General features: G+C 51.2%; 1 protein-coding gene across 7 annotated transcripts in view; it reads right to left on the reverse strand.

Annotated features, from left to right (window-relative positions):
* Nucleotides 1–17,723, reverse strand: part of MROH1 (maestro heat like repeat family member 1) — a 120,014-nt gene that overhangs the window by 96,070 nt on the left and 6,221 nt on the right. For all 7 annotated transcript variants that reach the window (XM_050800819.1, XM_050800822.1, XM_050800820.1 and 4 more), the window contains exons 2-3: nucleotides 6,645–6,722; nucleotides 2,093–2,238 (exon numbers count right to left, since the gene is read on the reverse strand). In XM_050800819.1, the coding sequence (XP_050656776.1) occupies nucleotides 2,093–2,238; nucleotides 6,645–6,666 (168 nt within the window). In that variant the 5' untranslated portion in view covers nucleotides 6,667–6,722. The remainder of the gene's footprint in view (nucleotides 1–2,092; nucleotides 2,239–6,644; nucleotides 6,723–17,723) is intronic.

The raw sequence follows: 17,723 nt of genomic DNA on the forward strand, positions 1-17,723 counted from the left end.
GCCTGGCAATGGACTGAGAGTCCATCTCAAAAAAAAAATAATATCGGCCGGGCACGGTGGCTCAAGCCTGTAATCCCAGCACTTTGGGGGGCCGAGACAGGCGGATCACAAGGTCAGGAGATCGAGACCATCCTGGCTAACACAGTGAAACCCCGTCTCTACTAAAAACTACAAAAAAACTAGCTGGGCGAGGCAGCAGGCGCCTGTAGTCCCAGCTACTCGGGAGGCTGAGGCAGGAGAATGGCGTGAACCCGGGAGGCGGAGCTTGCAGTGAGCTGAGATCTGGCCACTACACTCCAGCCTGGGCAACAGAGCAAGACTCCGTCTCAAAAAAAATAATAATAATAATAATAATAATAATAATGAAAGAATAAATAAATTTGTTTACTAAAAATAAATATAAAGGCTGGGCGCAGTGGCTCACGCCTGTAATCCCACCACTCTGGGAGGCCAAGGTGGGCGGATCATGAGGTCAGAAGATTGAGACCATCCTGGCTAACAGAGTGAAACCTGGTCTCTACTAAAAAATACAAAAAATTAGCTGGGTGTGGTGGCAGGTGCCTGTAGTCCCAGCTACTCGGGAGGCTGAGGCAGGAGAACGGCGTGAACCCGGGAGGCGGAGCTTGCAGTGAGCTGAGATCTGGCCACTACACTCCAGCCTGGGCAACAGAGCAAGACTCCGTCTCAAAAAAAAAAAAAAAAAAAAATAATAATAATAATAATAACAATAATGAAAGAATAAATAAATTTGTTTACTAAAAATAAATATAAAGGCTGGGCGCAGTGGCTCACGCCTGTAATCCCACCACTCTGGGAGGCCAAGGTGGGCGGATCATGAGGTCAGAAGATCGAGACCATCCTGGCTAACAGAGTGAAACCTGGTCTCTACTAAAAAATACAAAAAATTAGCTGGGCGTGGTGGCAGGTGCCTGTAGTCCCAGCTACTCGGGAGGCTGAGGCAGGAGAATGGCGTGAACCCGGGAAGCAGAGCTTGCAGTGAGCCGAGATCATACCACTGTACTCCAGCCCGGGCGACAGAGTGAGACTCCGTCTCAAAAAAAAAAACAATGAATAAATAAATAAAAATAAATAAATAAATAAATAAAACTAAAACTAAAAACAACAGCTAAGACAGCTGACAGAGGAAGAACGGAGAGACCCTGCCCCAAGGAGTGCCACCAGGCCATGGCAGTGGGCAGATATTTTCATGGAACTGGGTCATTTTCCCCAGGAGACGGTAGCTGATAAGAAATACATTGTACAGAGGTCCCTTTTTACATATCAAAATGTTAAATAAAACAAAAAGAATAATGACCTTTTGATACCGCAAAAGCCTCTTCCCCTTCCCAGAACAGCCCAAACCACACACAGAGAGAAAAACTAGAAAGTGCATAACAGTTTCAAACAATGCAGTGCCAACGCTGTCAGCAGTGACAGAGAACCACTGAACCAAGATCAGGCGAGGCTGAAATCCCGGGAGGCGAGAGCCAGCCGGGCCACGTCTGTTCTGGGGTTCGGGTTACTGATTTGGCATCCCTGTGGGGCTGAAGAGAGAGTTCCCAAGAGGCTCTTGTAGCTCTCCCGAGTGGGCAATGTTTGTGCGAGAGGACAGGACATTCCAGCACCGCAAGGGAAGGCCCTGGCCCCTCCTGGGCAGCCCCTCCCTGAGGGTGCAGGAAGACCAGCAGCGCAGGACCCTTGGGGACTCTCTGAGCACTTATCAGTGTTTCTGGCTCCTTAGGTTGATGAGATTCTCTCCGAAACAACCTTCTGCCCCTCAAGCAGGGACAATGGTCTGTCCCTCAGGCACTAGGCACAGAGCCCGGCCATTAGGCCTCCACTTAGTGAGTAAAAGAGCCTCGAACAGGGTTGAACAATGCCGTGGTGGGGGGATGCAGCCACACCCCACACACGATGAGACAAGGCAGGTTACCCATCCTGACACAGGCAGGCGTGGGAGGGCTTAGACATGTGGTCACCCCTGCATAACACCCGACCCACTGCTCCTGGCTGGACTGTCTCTTACCAAACCAAGTAAGCCCCAACCGACCACGGCCCTGACAACATCATCCCCACCAAAGAGCATAAATACCTTGTCGTGCTGCCGCAGGTACTCCTCACAGGTACGGAGCGTCTCCACCGGCCGCACCTCCCCGAGGGAGCACAGGGCACTGCAGACCTGCTCCTGCACCACGGGGTCCTTATCGGTGATGGCGTCCAGCAGGGTGGAGGCCAGCTCTGCAGTGACAAAGCCCCGTTAGCACGCTCACGCCCAAGCACCCTCTCCTATCACACCTCAGCTGCCACTCCTGCAGTGGACACGCCTGTAGCCTCTGAGGATCACAGACACAAAGCAGGAGAGGGCACAGCTGCTTTCTCTCTCGTATAACCTCTCTCCGCCTGTGCTGCTGCGGGGGTCAGGTGCACTGCGGGGACAGGCTGTGGAGCTGCAGGGCTCACATTCCAGCTGCCCGAGGAGCTGCCTGGCCAGGACACACTATTTAGCACATCAGGGTTGAGTGACACAGAGGACACAGCCTGCCCTCCCACACAGGCAGGCATGAGGCTGTGCTGGTCCTGATCACATGGCCTGAGCTTCCTTGAGGACACTGGCTCACTCACCAGCCGGACTCTTCAGGAAGGCTCCCTGAGGGTCTGTGCCCAGGCAGCCTGGGATTCCCCATGGCCCCACTGCCCACATATAGCCCTTGACAGGCAGGTGCTGGGCAGAGGGTCCAAGACCCCAGCAGTGAGAAATACATGAAGGAATAAAGATATAGCCTCATCCCATGGCTCTCAGCCCCCATGGACCAGAGCTGAATCAAGAAAATCATGGGGCCGGGCGCGGTGGCTCAAGCCTGTAATCCCAGCACTTTGGGAGGCCGAGACGGGCAGATCATGAGGTCAGGAGATCGAGACCACCCTGGCTAACACGGTGAAACCCCGTCTCTACTAAAAAAAAAAAAATACAAAAAAAAAAAAAACTAGCCGGGCGCGGTGGTGGGTGCTTGTAGTCCCAGCTACTCAGGAGGCTGAGGCAGGAGAATGGCAGGAACCCGGGAGGCGGAGCTTGCAATGAGCTGAGATCCGGCCACTGCACTCACTCCAGCCTGGGCGACAGAGCAAGACTCCGTCTCAAAAAAAAAAAAAAAAAAAAAAAAAAGGAAATCATGGAATAAATGTAGTGCTCTACAGGCAAGGCCAGGTGGTTCCCTGTACACGGGAAAGGGCAGGCCAAGCATCCCAGGGACTTGTGCCAACCGCCACTCCACCCCAACGAGACCCTCCAGGCTGGTTTGGGGATGTCCCTTCCCTTTTGCTCCAGCAGCACCACACCCAGGCTGCCAATGAGGACATCCCAGGAGGCAACTGCTGGGGCAGAGGAACACACAGGCATCAGGGCATGACTCAGTCTCCCTCTGGGAAGGGATTCCTTCCTGAGCAGGAAGCTGGACTTTTAACAGCCCTCCATTTCCAAAGTCCAGTAGTTAGCCAAAGAGGCTGATCCAAATCAATGAGATCTGACTGTACCTAAGGCCACGTTCAGCCAGTAAAGCAAACTCGGCCTGTGCTGAACTAGGTCTGCATCTGCTTTTCCGGCTGTGGCCATTCATGTGTGGAAGCGCCGGGTCTCACCTGCTCTGGGAGCCTGCCCTCTGAGGGCAGTGAGGCCACGCCCCTCCCTCCGAGGGCCCGGTGAGGCCACGCCCCTCCCTCTGAGGGCAGTGAGGCTAGGCCCCCTCCCTCGACCTCACCTCCTCACTGCTTTGCACTGCCCCGGCTGGGCAGCTCCCGGGCCCCACTTGTACTCACAGACTCTTCTCACCACCCCACCTCCACCTATCAACACCCCAGTGCCATTCTGGGCCTCTCAGTCTCCCTCAAGCTCAAGGCATGGCACCCAACAGTGGCACTTAACGAGCCCTGAGGTGTGGCTCATCACTGGCACAGAGCTCTAGGGAGCAGGGACAAGTGGGCAGAGCTTCACCCATTCTGGCCCTGCAAACAGTCAGCCTTAAGTGAGCCACAGCCTCAGCTGGGGAAGTGGTGGCAGCCAGAGCAGACCCCAGACCCGAACCGGGGCCTGCGTGCTCAGGTACAGAGGCTCAGCCGCCCAGGGACCCTCCCGCTCAGAGCAGGCTGAACTGAGCCTCTGGGCAAATCTGTGCTCCCTACTACAACGGCAACGCTGCTACAACCTCGACGCCATGTCCCTCCAAAATCCATCTGTTGGAACTTAACCCCGTGTGACGGCATTAAGAGTGGAGCCTTTGGGCTCCACCTTCATGGACGGGATCGGTGCCTTATAAGAACGCTTGATGGGGTCGGGCACAGTGGCTCACACCTGTAATCCTAGCATTTTGGGAGAACAAGGTGGGTGGATCACCTGAGGTCAGGCGTTCAAGACCAGTCTGGCCAACATGGTGAAACCATATCTCTACTAAAAATATAAAAATTAGCCAGGTGTGATGGCAGGTGCCTATAGTCCCAGCTACTCAGGAAGCTGAGGCAGGAGAATTGCTTGAACCTCAGAGGCAGAGACTGCATGAGCCAAGATCACGCCACTGCACTACAGCCTGGGTGACAGAGAGAGACTCCATCTCGAGGGGAAAAAAAAAAAAATGCTTGATGGCCAGGCACAGTGGCTCCCGCCGGTAATCTCAGCACTTTGGGAGGCCGAGGCTGGTGGATCATTTGAGTCCAGGAGTTTGAGACCAGCCTGGCCAACACGTTGAAACCCTGTCTCTACAAAAAAAAAGAAAAAAATACAAAAAGGACAGCGTAGTGGCATGCACCTGTAGTCCCAGTTACTCAGGAGGCTGAGGTGGGAGGATCCCTTGAGGACAGGAGGCAGAGGTTGCAATGAGCTGAGAGCACCACCACACTCCAGCATAAGCGACAGAACAAGACCCAGTCTCAAAAAAACAAAAGAAAAGATTGAGGCCCTGCATAGTGGCTCACGCTGTAGTCCCAGTGCTTCGTGAAGCTGAGGCAGGAGGATGATTTGAAGCCAAGTGTTCAAGACCACCCTGAGCAACACAGCGAGACCTCATCTCTACAAAAACTAACTTTAAAAAATAGGCTGGGTGTGGGCTGGGCGCGGAGGCTCACACCTGTAATCTCAGCACTTTGGGAGGCCAAGGGGGATGGATCACCCGAGGTCAGGAGTTCGAGACTAGCCTGGCAAACCTGGTGAAACCCCCATCTCTACTAAAAATACAAAAATTAGGTGTGGTGGCGGGCACCTGTAATCTCAGCTGCTTGGGAGGCTGAGGCAGGGAGAATCACTTAAACCTGGGAGGCGGAGGTTGCAGTGAGCCGAGATCCACTGCACTCCAGCCTTGGCGACAGAGTCAGACTCCGTCTCAAAAAAAAAAAAAATTAGCTGGGTATGATGGCACAGGCCTGTAATCTCAGCTACTTGGGAGGCTGAGGTGGGAGGATGGCTTGAGCCCAGGAGGTCACTGCACTCTAGCCTGGGCAACAGAGTGAGACCCTGTCTCAGAAAACAAACAAACAAACAAAGGCTTGAAGGACACCCTAGTCCCTTCAGCACCTCCAGTCATGAGATGACACAGCAAGAGACTCCATCTATGAGTCAGAGAACAGCCCTCACAGACATCGAATCTGCCAGTGCCTTTATCTGGGACTTCCCAACTGCCAGTACTGTGAGAAATACATTCCTATTATTCATTAATTACCCAATCTAAGATATTTTGTTACAGCAGCCTGAACAGCCTTTGAAGACTAATTTTTTTTTTTTTCTGATGAACATCTGGAGAAAGCATGTTCATTCAGCAGTCACTCCAGGCCGGGTGCGGTGGCTCACGCCTGTAATCCCAGCACTTTGGGAGGCTGAGGCGGGTGGATCACTTGAGTCCAGAAGTTCAAGACCAGCCTGGGCAACATGACAAAACCTCATCTCCATGAAAAATACTTCTGGGCGTGGTAGCGTGCGCCTGTAGTCCCAGCTACTCAGGAGGCTAAGGTAGGAGGATCATCTGAGCTCAGGAGTTTGAGGCTGCAGTGAGCCATGATTGCACCACTGCACTCCACCCTGGGTGATAGTGGGAGACCCTGTCTTTTTTTTTGAGATGGAGTCTCGCTCCATCGCCCAGACTGGGGCGATAATCTCAGCTCACTGCAACCTCCACCTCCTGGGTTCAAGCAATTGTCGTATCTCAGACTCCCGAGTAGCTAGGACTACAGGCACATGCCACTACACCTGGCTAATTTTTTATTTTTTTAGTAGAGATGGGGTTTCACCATGTTGGTCAGGCTGGTCTCGAACCCCTGACCTCAGATGATCCGCCCGCCTCGGCCTCCCAAAGTGCTGGGATTATAGGTGTGAGCCACCATGCCCAGCTGACCCTGTCTTAAAAAAAAAAAAAAAAAAAAAAAGTCAAACAAAACCTTCAAATCACATCCTGAATGCCATATGCTTTTCTGAGTCCCAAACTCAAGGCTCGTGTGCGGGAGGTCTACACCTGCCACATCACCTAACCTGCCCAGAACCCACTCTGGCTCCCGAGCGTCGGGTGGAAACTCCAGGCACCACTGGAGCTGGTAAGAGCCTTGGCCTGCCCTGACCCAGAGGCAAGAGAGGCCTCACACATGGCCACTCCCAATCCCCATGCACTCACTCTTTATGGAGGACTCAGTCATGTCTGTGGTTTCAGCTTCCTTCAACCAGTGTGAACATGGACAACTTCTTCTCCAATCTGGAATAAGCAAAATCACAAGATTTAATTCATAAGCCTCAACGATATCTGAGTTTACAGGCAATTACCATTTCCGTGTAAAACACACAATTTAAATGAATTTGTTCTGGGGGAAACATCTCTGTCACATTTTCTTTGAGCCATTCAGGGAGGGCAAAAGACACCATGATCCTCAACAATTTCCAACTCTCCTCCATCCCTGAGCAACATCAGTCCTGCCAGCGCCTCACAGGCCTGCACAGGCTTGTCCGCAGCTGGCCCACAGACGCCTCGCCACCATCAGCCCCAGCAGGAGAAGACGCACCTCCATCTAGAGCATCCTCCTCCACACCGAGGAACTGAGCACGGCCACACCGCTTTCACACACTGCATGCCATGCGCCACAGCATGCGACGATGGTCCCAAGAATCGAGTCCAGCAAGTGTCCAAGCTCCTTCTGCCCCTTCACCACAGGCGCACACTCAAGTCCTGCATCATGCTTTCCGAGGACCTGGGTCACCAGAGGGGCTGCACACTCAAGTCCTGCATCATGCTTTCCGAGGACCTGGGTCACCAGAGGGGCTGCACACTCAAGTCCTGCATCATGCTTTCCGAGGACCTGGGTCACCAGAGGGGCTGCACACTCAAGTCCTGCATCATGCTTTCCGAGGACCTGGGTCACCAGAGGGGCTGCACACTCAAGTCCTGCATCATGCTTTCCGAGGACCTGGGTCACCAGAGGGGCTGCACACTCAAGTCCTGCATCATGCTTTCCGAGGACCTGGGTCACCAGAGGGGCTGCACACTCAAGTCCTGCATCATGCTTTCCGAGGACCTGGGTCACCAGAGGGGCTGCACACTCAAGTCCTGCATCATGCTTTCCGAGGACCTGGGTCACCAGAGGGGCTGCACACTCAAGTCCTGCATCATGCTTTCCGAGGACCTGGGTCACCAGAGGGGCTGCACACTCAAGTCCTGCATCATGCTTTCCGAGGACCTGGGTCACCAGAGGGGCTGCACACTCAAGTCCTGCATCATGCTTTCCGAGGACCTGGGTCACCAGAGGGGCTGCACACTCAAGTCCTGCATCATGCTTTCCGAGGACCTGGGTCACCAGAGGGGCTGCACACTCAAGTCCTGCATCATGCTTTCCGAGGACCTGGGTCACCAGAGGGGCTGCACACTCAAGTCCTGCATCATGCTTTCCGAGGACCTGGGTCACCAGAGGGGCTGCACACTCAAGTCCTGCATCATGCTTTCCGAGGACCTGGGTCACCAGAGGGGCTGCACACTCAAGTCCTGCATCATGCTTTCCGAGGACCTGGGTCACCAGAGGGGCTGCACACTCAAGTCCTGCATCATGCTTTCCGAGGACCTGGGTCACCAGAGGGGCTGCACACTCAAGTCCTGCATCATGCTTTCCGAGGACCTGGGTCATCAGAGGGGCTGCACACTCAAGTCCTGCAACATGCTTTCTGAGGACCTGGGTCACCAGAGGGGCTGCACACTCAAGTCCTGCATCATGCTTTCTGAGGACCTGGGTCACCAGAGGGGCTGCAGGCCCACCATGAGCATGGCAGCCAGCATCCTAACAACTCACATTCTCTGTTCTCTGAGCTCCCACCGGCCCCTTCATTCCCTTGATCACCTCCTGTCCACCATTCCTTCCTAACACACTCCAGAGAAAAATGAAGGAGAGAAAAATGAAGGAGAGACGCCACCCCTGACCAGCCAGGACACCTCCCTGTGCTGTGCACACATGGGTTGGAGATGAAGTAAGAAATCACGGAAATCTTGGCCGGGAGCGATCACTCATGCCTGTAATCCAGCACTTTGGGAGGCCAAGGTGGGCGGATTGTTTGAGGTCAGGAATTCAAGACCAGTCTGGTCAATATGATGAAACTCTGTCTCTACTAAAAACACAAAAATTAGCTGGGCGTGGTGGCGGGCACCTTTAGTCCCAGCTACTCAGGAGGCTGAGGCATGAGAATCGCTTGAACCTGGGAAGCAGAGGTTCCAGTGAGCCAAGATCACACCACTGCACTGCAGCCTGGGCGACAGAGTGAGACCCTGTCTCAGGAAAAAAAAAAAAAGTTCTAGCACTTTGGGAGGCTGAGGCAGGTGGATCACTTGAGGCCAGGAGTTCGAAATCAGCCTGGCCAACATAGTGAAACACCATCTCTACTAAAAATACAAAACAATTAGCCAGTGTGGTGGCTCACGCCTGTAATCCCAGCTACTCAGGAGGGTGAGGTGGGAGAATTGCTTGAACCTGGGAGGCAGAGGTTGCAGTGAACCGAGACTGCACCACTGCACTGCACTCCAGCCTAGGCAACAGAGCAAGTCCTGCCTCAAAAAAAGCAAAGAAAAACAGGGCCAGGCACAGTGGTTCACATCTGTAATCTCAGCACTTTGGGAGGCTGAGGCGGGTAGATCATCTGAGGTCAGGAGTTCAAGACCAGCCTGGTCAACATGATGAAATCCCATCTGTACTAAAAAAATACAAAAATTAGCTGGGTGTGGTGGCACGTGCCTATAATGCCAGCTACTCAAGAGGCTGAGGCAGAAGAATCACTTGAACCCGCGACGCGGAGGTTGCAGTGAGCTGAGATCGTGCCACTGCACTCCAGCCTGGGCAACAGAGTAAGACTCTGTTTAAAAAAAAGAAAAAAGAAAAACAAAAAAACATATTCCATAGAGATCCCAAACTGTGGAAGTGTTAAGAGCTGAGGAGGGCAGTGACTCTCAGGCAGGGCAGAAAACCCATGAAAGTGCCCACAGCACACACTTCCCAGAGACAATGGCACGCCTGACGTGGAGCATCAGAAGCCAGAGTTCCCAGGCCTGAGCTGAGCTGGGGAGGCGGAGGAGCTGGGCTGAGCGGCTGGGATCTGGGACCAGTGGCTGTGCCCTGCGGGCAGTCAGCACTGCCCAGCTCCACCGTCCAGGAAGAAACGGGTGGGACCAACGCCAGTCCACGACTGTGCAGCACCCCTTCCAGTGCAGCAGCCACGTTCGCCCAACTCAAACAGGAGCTAACAAAACAAATGAGCACACCGGCTTGGACTTACCTGCTCCCAGCCCGGGCGAGAATCACAGGACAACTAAAAAACTGGACGAAACACAAGAAACCACTGTTTCTCAGGACAATGGACATCAGAAAATGAAGGACAGTGAGGCCTGAGAGGTAGGAAATGAGGCGTAGCCCCAAGAGCCCAGCTCACTGCCTGGAGAGAGGACCCAGGCTTAGGGCCCAGCAAAACACCTAAGCTGAAGAGACAGAGCGGGTAGTGCCGGCCGATACCAAAGTGGCTGGAGTCTGCAGTCCAGTATCAGAGAAAGCGTTGCCCAGAGAGAACTTTAGAGACCTGCAGCGGGTTCCCTGGGCACTCGGCAAGTTCTGGTCAGCAGAATAATAGCCCCTAAGCTTCCCACACCCTAATCCCCAGAACCTGTGTGTATGAACCCTTACACGGCAAAGGGATTCAGTAGATGAGATTAAGGGTACAGGCCCTGAGACAGGGAGATTATCCCGGATTACCTGGGTGAGACCAACCTAATCACACGAGTCCTTAAAAGCAAAGAACCTTTCCTGGGTGGCTCAAAGAGAAGAGATGGAAGAGCGGGGAGGAGAAATTTGAAGCGTGAGAAGGATTCACCCCACAACTGCTGGCTTGGAGGATGCAGGAGGGAGGCTCTGAGACGAGGAATGCAGGTGGCCTGGAGAAGCTGTGAATGGCCCTCAGCTGGCAGCTGACAAGAAAACAGGGGCTTCCGTCCTACAGATGCAAAGAACCAAATTCTGCCAGGAACCTGAGACAGCAGAAGCAATCCTTCCCAGGGGCACCAGGAAGGGAAGCAGTTCCCGGCGCCTGGGTTCGAACTGGTGAGACCCTTGGTAGACTTCTCACTCCAAGAACTTTATGGTAATAAATTTGTGTTGCTTAAGGCACTAAATTTGTGGTAACGTATTGCATTAGCATTAGAAAAGTAATACAAATGCCTTGTATGAGAACAAACTATCCAAGGCTGCAGAAAGAGCCACACAAAGGGATTAGGAGAAGCAACATCCAGGGTTTCCACAGGGCCAGGAATGGGGCCTGCTCCCAGCAGCTGGAGTGGACAGTGTCATGACTCATGGAGCACCAGGCAGAGTGCTCAGGACTCCACCTCAGTCATCAACCAAATCAGTCCTAGACTAAACGTCATTCCGGTCTCACCTAACAAAGCTAAAAGAAAGGCCTGACAAGATCAAACTGTTCCCAAGTAACTTCGCCAGCTCCCAGCACAAAGCTCATGAATACTAACAGGAACACAAAAATATCCAGCACCACCAAGGCAAAAGCAATGCCTGGCATCCAATAAAAAATTACCAGGCGTGGGCCGGGCGCAGTGGCTCACGCCTGTAATCCCAGCACTTTACGGGGCCGAGGCGGGTGGATCACGAGGTCAGGAGATCCAGACGATCCTGGCTAACACGGTGAAACCCCGTCTCTACTAAAAATACAAAAAACTAGCCGGGCGCGGTGGCGGGCGCCTGTAGTCCCAGCTACTCGGGAGGCTGAGGCAGGAGAATGGCGTGAACCCAGGAGGCGGAGCTTGCAGTGAGCTGAGATCCGGCCACTGCACTCCAGCCTGGGCGACAGAGTGAGCCTCTGTCTCAAAAAAAAAAAATTACCAGGTGTGCAAAGCAAGAAAATTCAACCCATTGTGAGGATGAACCAACCAATACAAACTGACCCAAAAATAACACAAACCAAAGAGTTCAGAGACACAGACATTAGTTATTAAAACTGTATCATATATTTGAGAAACTACAGGAAAGATTAAATATGTTAACACTAGGAGGTTAAAAGCAAAAGGATGGGCAAAGAAAAACATGGCTGGCATTAGTTACAAGAAAGCTGGAGTCACATTAGACAAACTAGATTTCAGAAATATTAACTATCCTAAACACTTTTACCTGGTAACACAGCTTCAAAATACACAAAGCCAAAACTAATAAAAATGCAAGGAAAAATAGACAAATCCAAATTCCAGTAAAATTTCAACATCTCTTTTTCCTTTTCTTTTTGACATGGAGTTTCGCTTTTGTCACCCAGGCTGGAGTACAATGGCAGGATCTTGGCTCACTACAACCTCCGCCTCCCGGATTTAAGTGATTCTCTTGCCTCAGCCTGCCCAGGAGCTGGGACTATAGGCACGTGCCACCAGGCCTGGCTAATTTTTGTATTTTTAGTAGAGACGGGGTTTCACCACGTTGGCCAGGCTGGTCTCGAACTCCTGACCTCAGGTGATCCACCCACCTTGGCCTCCCAAAGTGCTGGAATTACAGGTGTAAACCACCATGCCCAGCCCTCTGTCTCTGTTAGAACAAGTGAACAGAAAATTCGGCCAGGCAGAGTGGCTCACACCTGTAATCTTGGCACTTTGGGAGGCTGAGAGGCAGGTTGATTGCTTGAGTTCAGGAGTTCAAAACCAGCCTGGGTAACACAGCGAAGCCCTGTCTTTACAAAAAATACAAAAATTAGCTGGGTGTGGTGGCGCATGTCTGTAATCCCAGCCACTCCGGAGACGGGAGGATCACTTGAGCCCAGGAGGTCAATGCTGCAGTGAGCAGAGATCACACCACTGCGCTCCAGCCTCAGCGACAGGAGGGAGACCCTCTCGCAAAAAATTAAAAACAAAAAAGTGTAAAAGAATTCAAGGCGGGCCGGGCGCGGTGGCTCAAGCCTGTAATCCCAGCACTTTGGGAGGCCGAGACGGGCGGATCACGAGGTCAGGAGATCGAGACCATCCTGGCTAACACGGTGAAACCCCATCTCTACTAAAAAATACAAAAAACTAGCCGGGCGAAGTGGCGGGCGCCTGTGGTCCCAGCTACTCGGGAGGCTGAGGCAGGAGAATGGCGTAAACCCGGGAGGTGGAGCTTGCAGTGAGCTGAGATCCGGCCACTGCACTCCAGCCTGGGCGACAGAGCCAGACTCAGACTCAAAAAAAAAAAAAAAAAAGAATTCAAGGCATACAAAGTATGTTCTCTGACCACAATGGAACTAAATATATCAATAAGAGAAAGATATCTGAGAAATCCCCAAGAGTTTCAAAACTATTTAATATGCTTTGAAATAATGCATGGGTCTAAAAAGGAATCAAAAGTGAAATTACAAAGCATGCTGAAGTGAATGAAAATGACACGACATATCAAAATCTGTGGAAACTTACAGCACTAAATATCTTTTTAGAAAAGAAGAATGACTAAAGTATACAGAGAATGTGCAGGAGAAAAAGAATGAGTTCAACTTCTACCTGAAGAAACTAGAGGCCGGGCAAGGTGGCTGGCTCACGCCTGTAATCCCAGCACTTTGGGAGGCCAAGGTGGGTGGATCACTTGAGGTCAGTTTGAGACCAGCCTGGCCAACACAGTGAAACCCCACCTCTACTAAAAATAGAAAAATTGGCCAGGCGTGGTGGCTCATACCTGTAATCCCAGCACTTTGGGAGGCCGAAGCACGGCACGTGGATCACCTGAGGTCAGGAGTTCAAGACCAGCCTGACCAGTATGGTGAAACCCCATCTCTACTGAAAATACAAAAATCAGCTGGGTGTGGGGGTGTGCGCCTGTTGTCCCAGCTATTTGGGAGGCTGAGACAGGAGAATTGCTTGAACCCAGGGGGCGGAGGTTGCAGTGAGCCAAGATAGCACCACTGCATTCCAACCTGGGCCACAGAGCGAGAGTCCGTCTCAAAAAAAAATAATAATAATAAATTAATTAATTTTAAAAAAAAGAAATAGATGGCCAGGCGCGGTGGCTTATACCTGTAATCCCAGCACTTTGGTAGGCCAAGGCAGGTGGATCACTTGAGCTCAGGAGTTCAAGACTACCTGGGCAACGTGGCGAAACCCCACCTCTACCAAAAGTACAAAAATTAGCTGGGTGTGGTGGCACATGCCTGCAGTCCCAGCTACTCAGGAGGCTGAGGTGGAAGGATCACTTGAGCCTGGGAAACAGAGGTAGCAGTGAGCCAAGACTGCACCACTGCACTCCAGCCTGGGCGACAGAAAGACCCCTTCTCTCAAAAAAAAAAAAAAAAAAAAAAAAAAAAAAAGAGAAAAGAAAAGAAATAGGCAAATCCCTTAAAAGACACAAGCTACAAGCTATCAAAGCTCACTCACAAAGAGATAACCTAAATAGTCCCATAGCTAAAAAGAAATTGAACTTACAGTAAAAAACCTTCCCATAGAACCTAGACGGTTTCCCTGAGGAATCCTACCAAACATGTGAGGAAGAAATAATACCAACTACACACAAATTCTTCCTGAAAAAACTAAACACAAGAGACTACTTCCCGACTGATTTTCTGAGCATTACTCTCATAGCAAACCCAAAGGCCTTGTAAGAAAGCTATACAGGCTCATGCCTATAATCCCAGCACTTTGTGAGGCTGAGGCGGGTGGATAACTTGAGGTCAGGTGTTCGAGAGCAGCCTGGCCAGCATGATGAAGCCCCGTCTCTACTAAAAATACAAAAGTTAGCTGGGCATGGTGGCACGTGCCTGTAATCCCAGCTATTTGGGAGGCTGAGGCACAAGAATCACTTGAACCTGGGAGGTGGAAGTTGTAGTGGGCGGAGATTACACCACTACACGCCAGCACGGGCAACAGACTGAGACTCCATGTTAAAAAAAAAAAAAAAAAAAAAGAGAAAACTGGCTGGGCGTGGTGACTCACACCTGTAATCCCAGTACCTTGGAAGGCCAAGGTGGGTGGATCACGAGGTCAGGAGTTCGAGATCAGCCTGGCCAACATGGCGAAACTCCATCTCTACTAAAAATACAAAAATTAGACTGGGCGTGGTGGCTCACACCAGCACTTTGGGAGGCCGAGGCGGGCAGATCATGAGGTCAGGAGTTTGAGACCAGCCTGACCCACATGGTAAAACCCCGTCTCTACTAAAAATACAAAAAAATTAGCTGGATGTGGTGGTGCATGCCTGTAATCCTGGCTACTCAGGAGGCTGAGGCAGGAGAACCCCTTGAACCCAGGAGGCAGAGGTTGCAGTGAGCTGAGATCACGCCACTGCACTCCAGCCTGGGCAATACAGCAAAGCTCCGTCTAAAAAAAAAAAAATACAAAAATGAGCCAGGTGTGGTGGTGTGCGCTGTAATCCCAGCTACTCAGGAGGCTGAGGCAAGAGAATTGCTTGAGGCCGGGCGCGGTGGCTCAAGCCTGTAATCCCAGCACTTTGGGAGGCCGAGACGGGCGGATCACGAGGTCAGGAGATCGAGACCATCCTGGCTAACACAGTGAAATCCCGTCTCTACTAAAAATACAAAAACTTAGCTGGGCGAGGTGGCAGGCGCCTGTAGTCCCAGCTACTCGGGAGGCTGAGGCAGGAGAATGGCGTGAACCCGGGAGGCGGAGCTTGCAGTGAGCTGAGATCCGGCCACTGCACTCCAGCCTGGGTGACAGAGCGAGACTCCGTCTCAAAAAAAAAAGAATTGCTTGAACCCAGGAGGCAGAGTTTGCAGTGAGCCGAGATAGCACCATTGTACTCAAGTCTAGAGACAGAACAAGACTCTGTCTCAAGAAAAAGAAAGAAAACTACAAACCAATATTCCTTATAGACACAGATGTGCAAATTCTTTTTTTTTTTGAGACAGAGTCTTGCCCTGTCGCCCAGGCTGGAGTGCAATGGCGCAATCTTGGCTCACTGCAACCTCTGCCTCTGCCTCCCAGGTTCAAGCGATTCTTCTGCCTCAGCCTCCTGAGTAGATGGGACTACAGGCACCCACCATCACGCCCAGCTAATTTTTGTATTTTTTTAGGAGAGATGGTGTTTCACCATGTTGGCCAGGCTGGTCTCAAACCCATGAGCTCAGGCAATCTGCTGGCCTTGGCCTCCCAAAGTGTTGTGATTACAGGCATGAGCCACCGTGCCCGGCCGGTTTTAATATTTTTAAATTCAGCTGATATAATTCACATCACTGATAAACTAAGAAAGAACAACCATATGATCATCTCAATAAATGCAGAAAAAGCATTTGTCACAATCCAACGTTCACTTATGATAAAAATTCTCAAGAAGAGAAGGGAGAAGGGAACTTCCTCAACTAGGAAAAGAAGGAAACCTGCTCAACTTGTTACTTAAGATAAACTGGCCGGGTGCAGTGGCTCACGCCTGTAATCCCAGCACTTTGGGAGGCCAAAGCAGGTGGATTAACTGAGGTCGCGAGTTTGAGACCAGCCTGACCAACATGGAGAAACTCCATCTCTACTAAAAATACAAAATTAGGCTGGGCGCGGTGGCTCATGACTGTAATCCCAGAACTTTGGGAGGTCGAGGTGGGTGGCTCACGATGTCAGGAGTTCAAGACCAGCCTGGCCAACATGGTGAAACCCCGTCTCTACTAAAAATACAAAAATTAGCCGGGCATGGTGGTGGGTGCCTGTAATCCCAGCTACTCGGGAGGCTGAGGGAGAGAATTGCTTGAACCTAGGAGGCAGAGATTGCAGTGAGCCGAGATCGCACCACTGCACTCCAGCCTGGGCCACAGAACAAGACTGTGTCTAAGAAAAAAAAAAAAAATTAGCTGGGCATGGTGGTGCATGCCTGTAATCCCGGCTACTCGGGAGGCTGAGGCAGGAGAATCGCTGGAACCCAGGAGGTGGAGGTTGCAGCAAGCTGAGATCACGCCATTGTACGCCAGCCTGGGCGACAAGAGGGAAACTCCGTCTCAAAACAAACAAACAAAAAAAAAGATGCAGTATTGAATCACAACTACACAGAATTAAGTGTAGCACATACTGTAGTACTGTGGTATTTCCATAGCCACCTCTTATTGCTACTGCAGTGAGCTCAGGCACTGAGTGTATCTGCTTAACACACCGTGGGACGCCATCACCCCCGCGTGAGCGGTTTGCGGTAAAGCCCGTGGTTCTCCCACATTTTTCAACATGTTTAGTCAGTGCTTTGCATGACACCACGGGACCCATACAAAGTGCCAGCAGTGGTGCTGGAAGTGTTCCCCAGAAGCAGAAGAAAGCCATGACTTTACAAGAACAAGTTGAATTGCCTGGTTTGTACCATAGACTGAGGTCTACAGCTGTGGATCACTTAAGGTCAGGAGTTTGAGACCAGCCTGACCAACATGGTAAAACCTCATCTCTACTAAAAAAATTTTTAAAAATTAGCCAGGCGTGGTGGCACGTGCCTGTAATCCCAGCTACTCGGAAGGCTGAGGCAGGAGAATGGCTTGAACCCAGGAGGCGGAGATTACAGTGAGCCCAGATTGTACCACTGCACTCTAGCCTGGGCAACAGAGCCAGGCCCCATCTCAAAAAAAAAAAAAAAAAAAAAAAAGGGCAGGCACTTTGGCTCACACCTGTAATCCCAGCACTTTGGGAGGCCAAGGCGGGTGGATCACCAGGTCAGGAGATCGAGGCCATCCTGGCTAACACGGTGAAACCCCATCTCTATTAAAAATACAAAAAATTAGCCAAGTATGGTGGTAGGTGCCTGTAGTCCCAGCTACTCGGGAGGCTGAGGCAGGAGAATCACTTGAACCCAGGAGGCAGAGGTTGTAGTGAGCTGAGATCGCACCACTGCACTCCAGCCTGGGCGACAGAGCAAGAATCTGTCTCAAAATAAATAAATAAAAACAGAACTGCCATATCATCCAATGATCCTGAGTACATATCCAGAGGAAATGAAATTAGGATTCAAAAAAGACATCTGCACTGCCATGGTTACTGGAGCACCATTCACAAAAGCCAAGATATGGAATCAGCCGAAGTGTGCACCAATGGATGAATGAATAAAGAAAATGTGGTATTTATTTAAAGAAAGAACAAAATAAAAATAAAACAAAGACAATGTGGTATATATCACAATGGAATATTATTCAGTCTTTTTTTTTTTTTTTTTTTTTTTTTTTTTGAGACGGAGTCTTGCTCTGTCGCCCAGGCTGGGGTGCAGTGGCTGGATCTCAGCTCACTGCAAGCTCCGCCTCCCAGGTTTACGCC

Source organism: Macaca thibetana, chromosome 8, assembly GCF_024542745.1.
Source record: "Macaca thibetana thibetana isolate TM-01 chromosome 8, ASM2454274v1, whole genome shotgun sequence".
NCBI classification, from domain to species: domain Eukaryota; kingdom Metazoa; phylum Chordata; class Mammalia; order Primates; family Cercopithecidae; genus Macaca; species Macaca thibetana.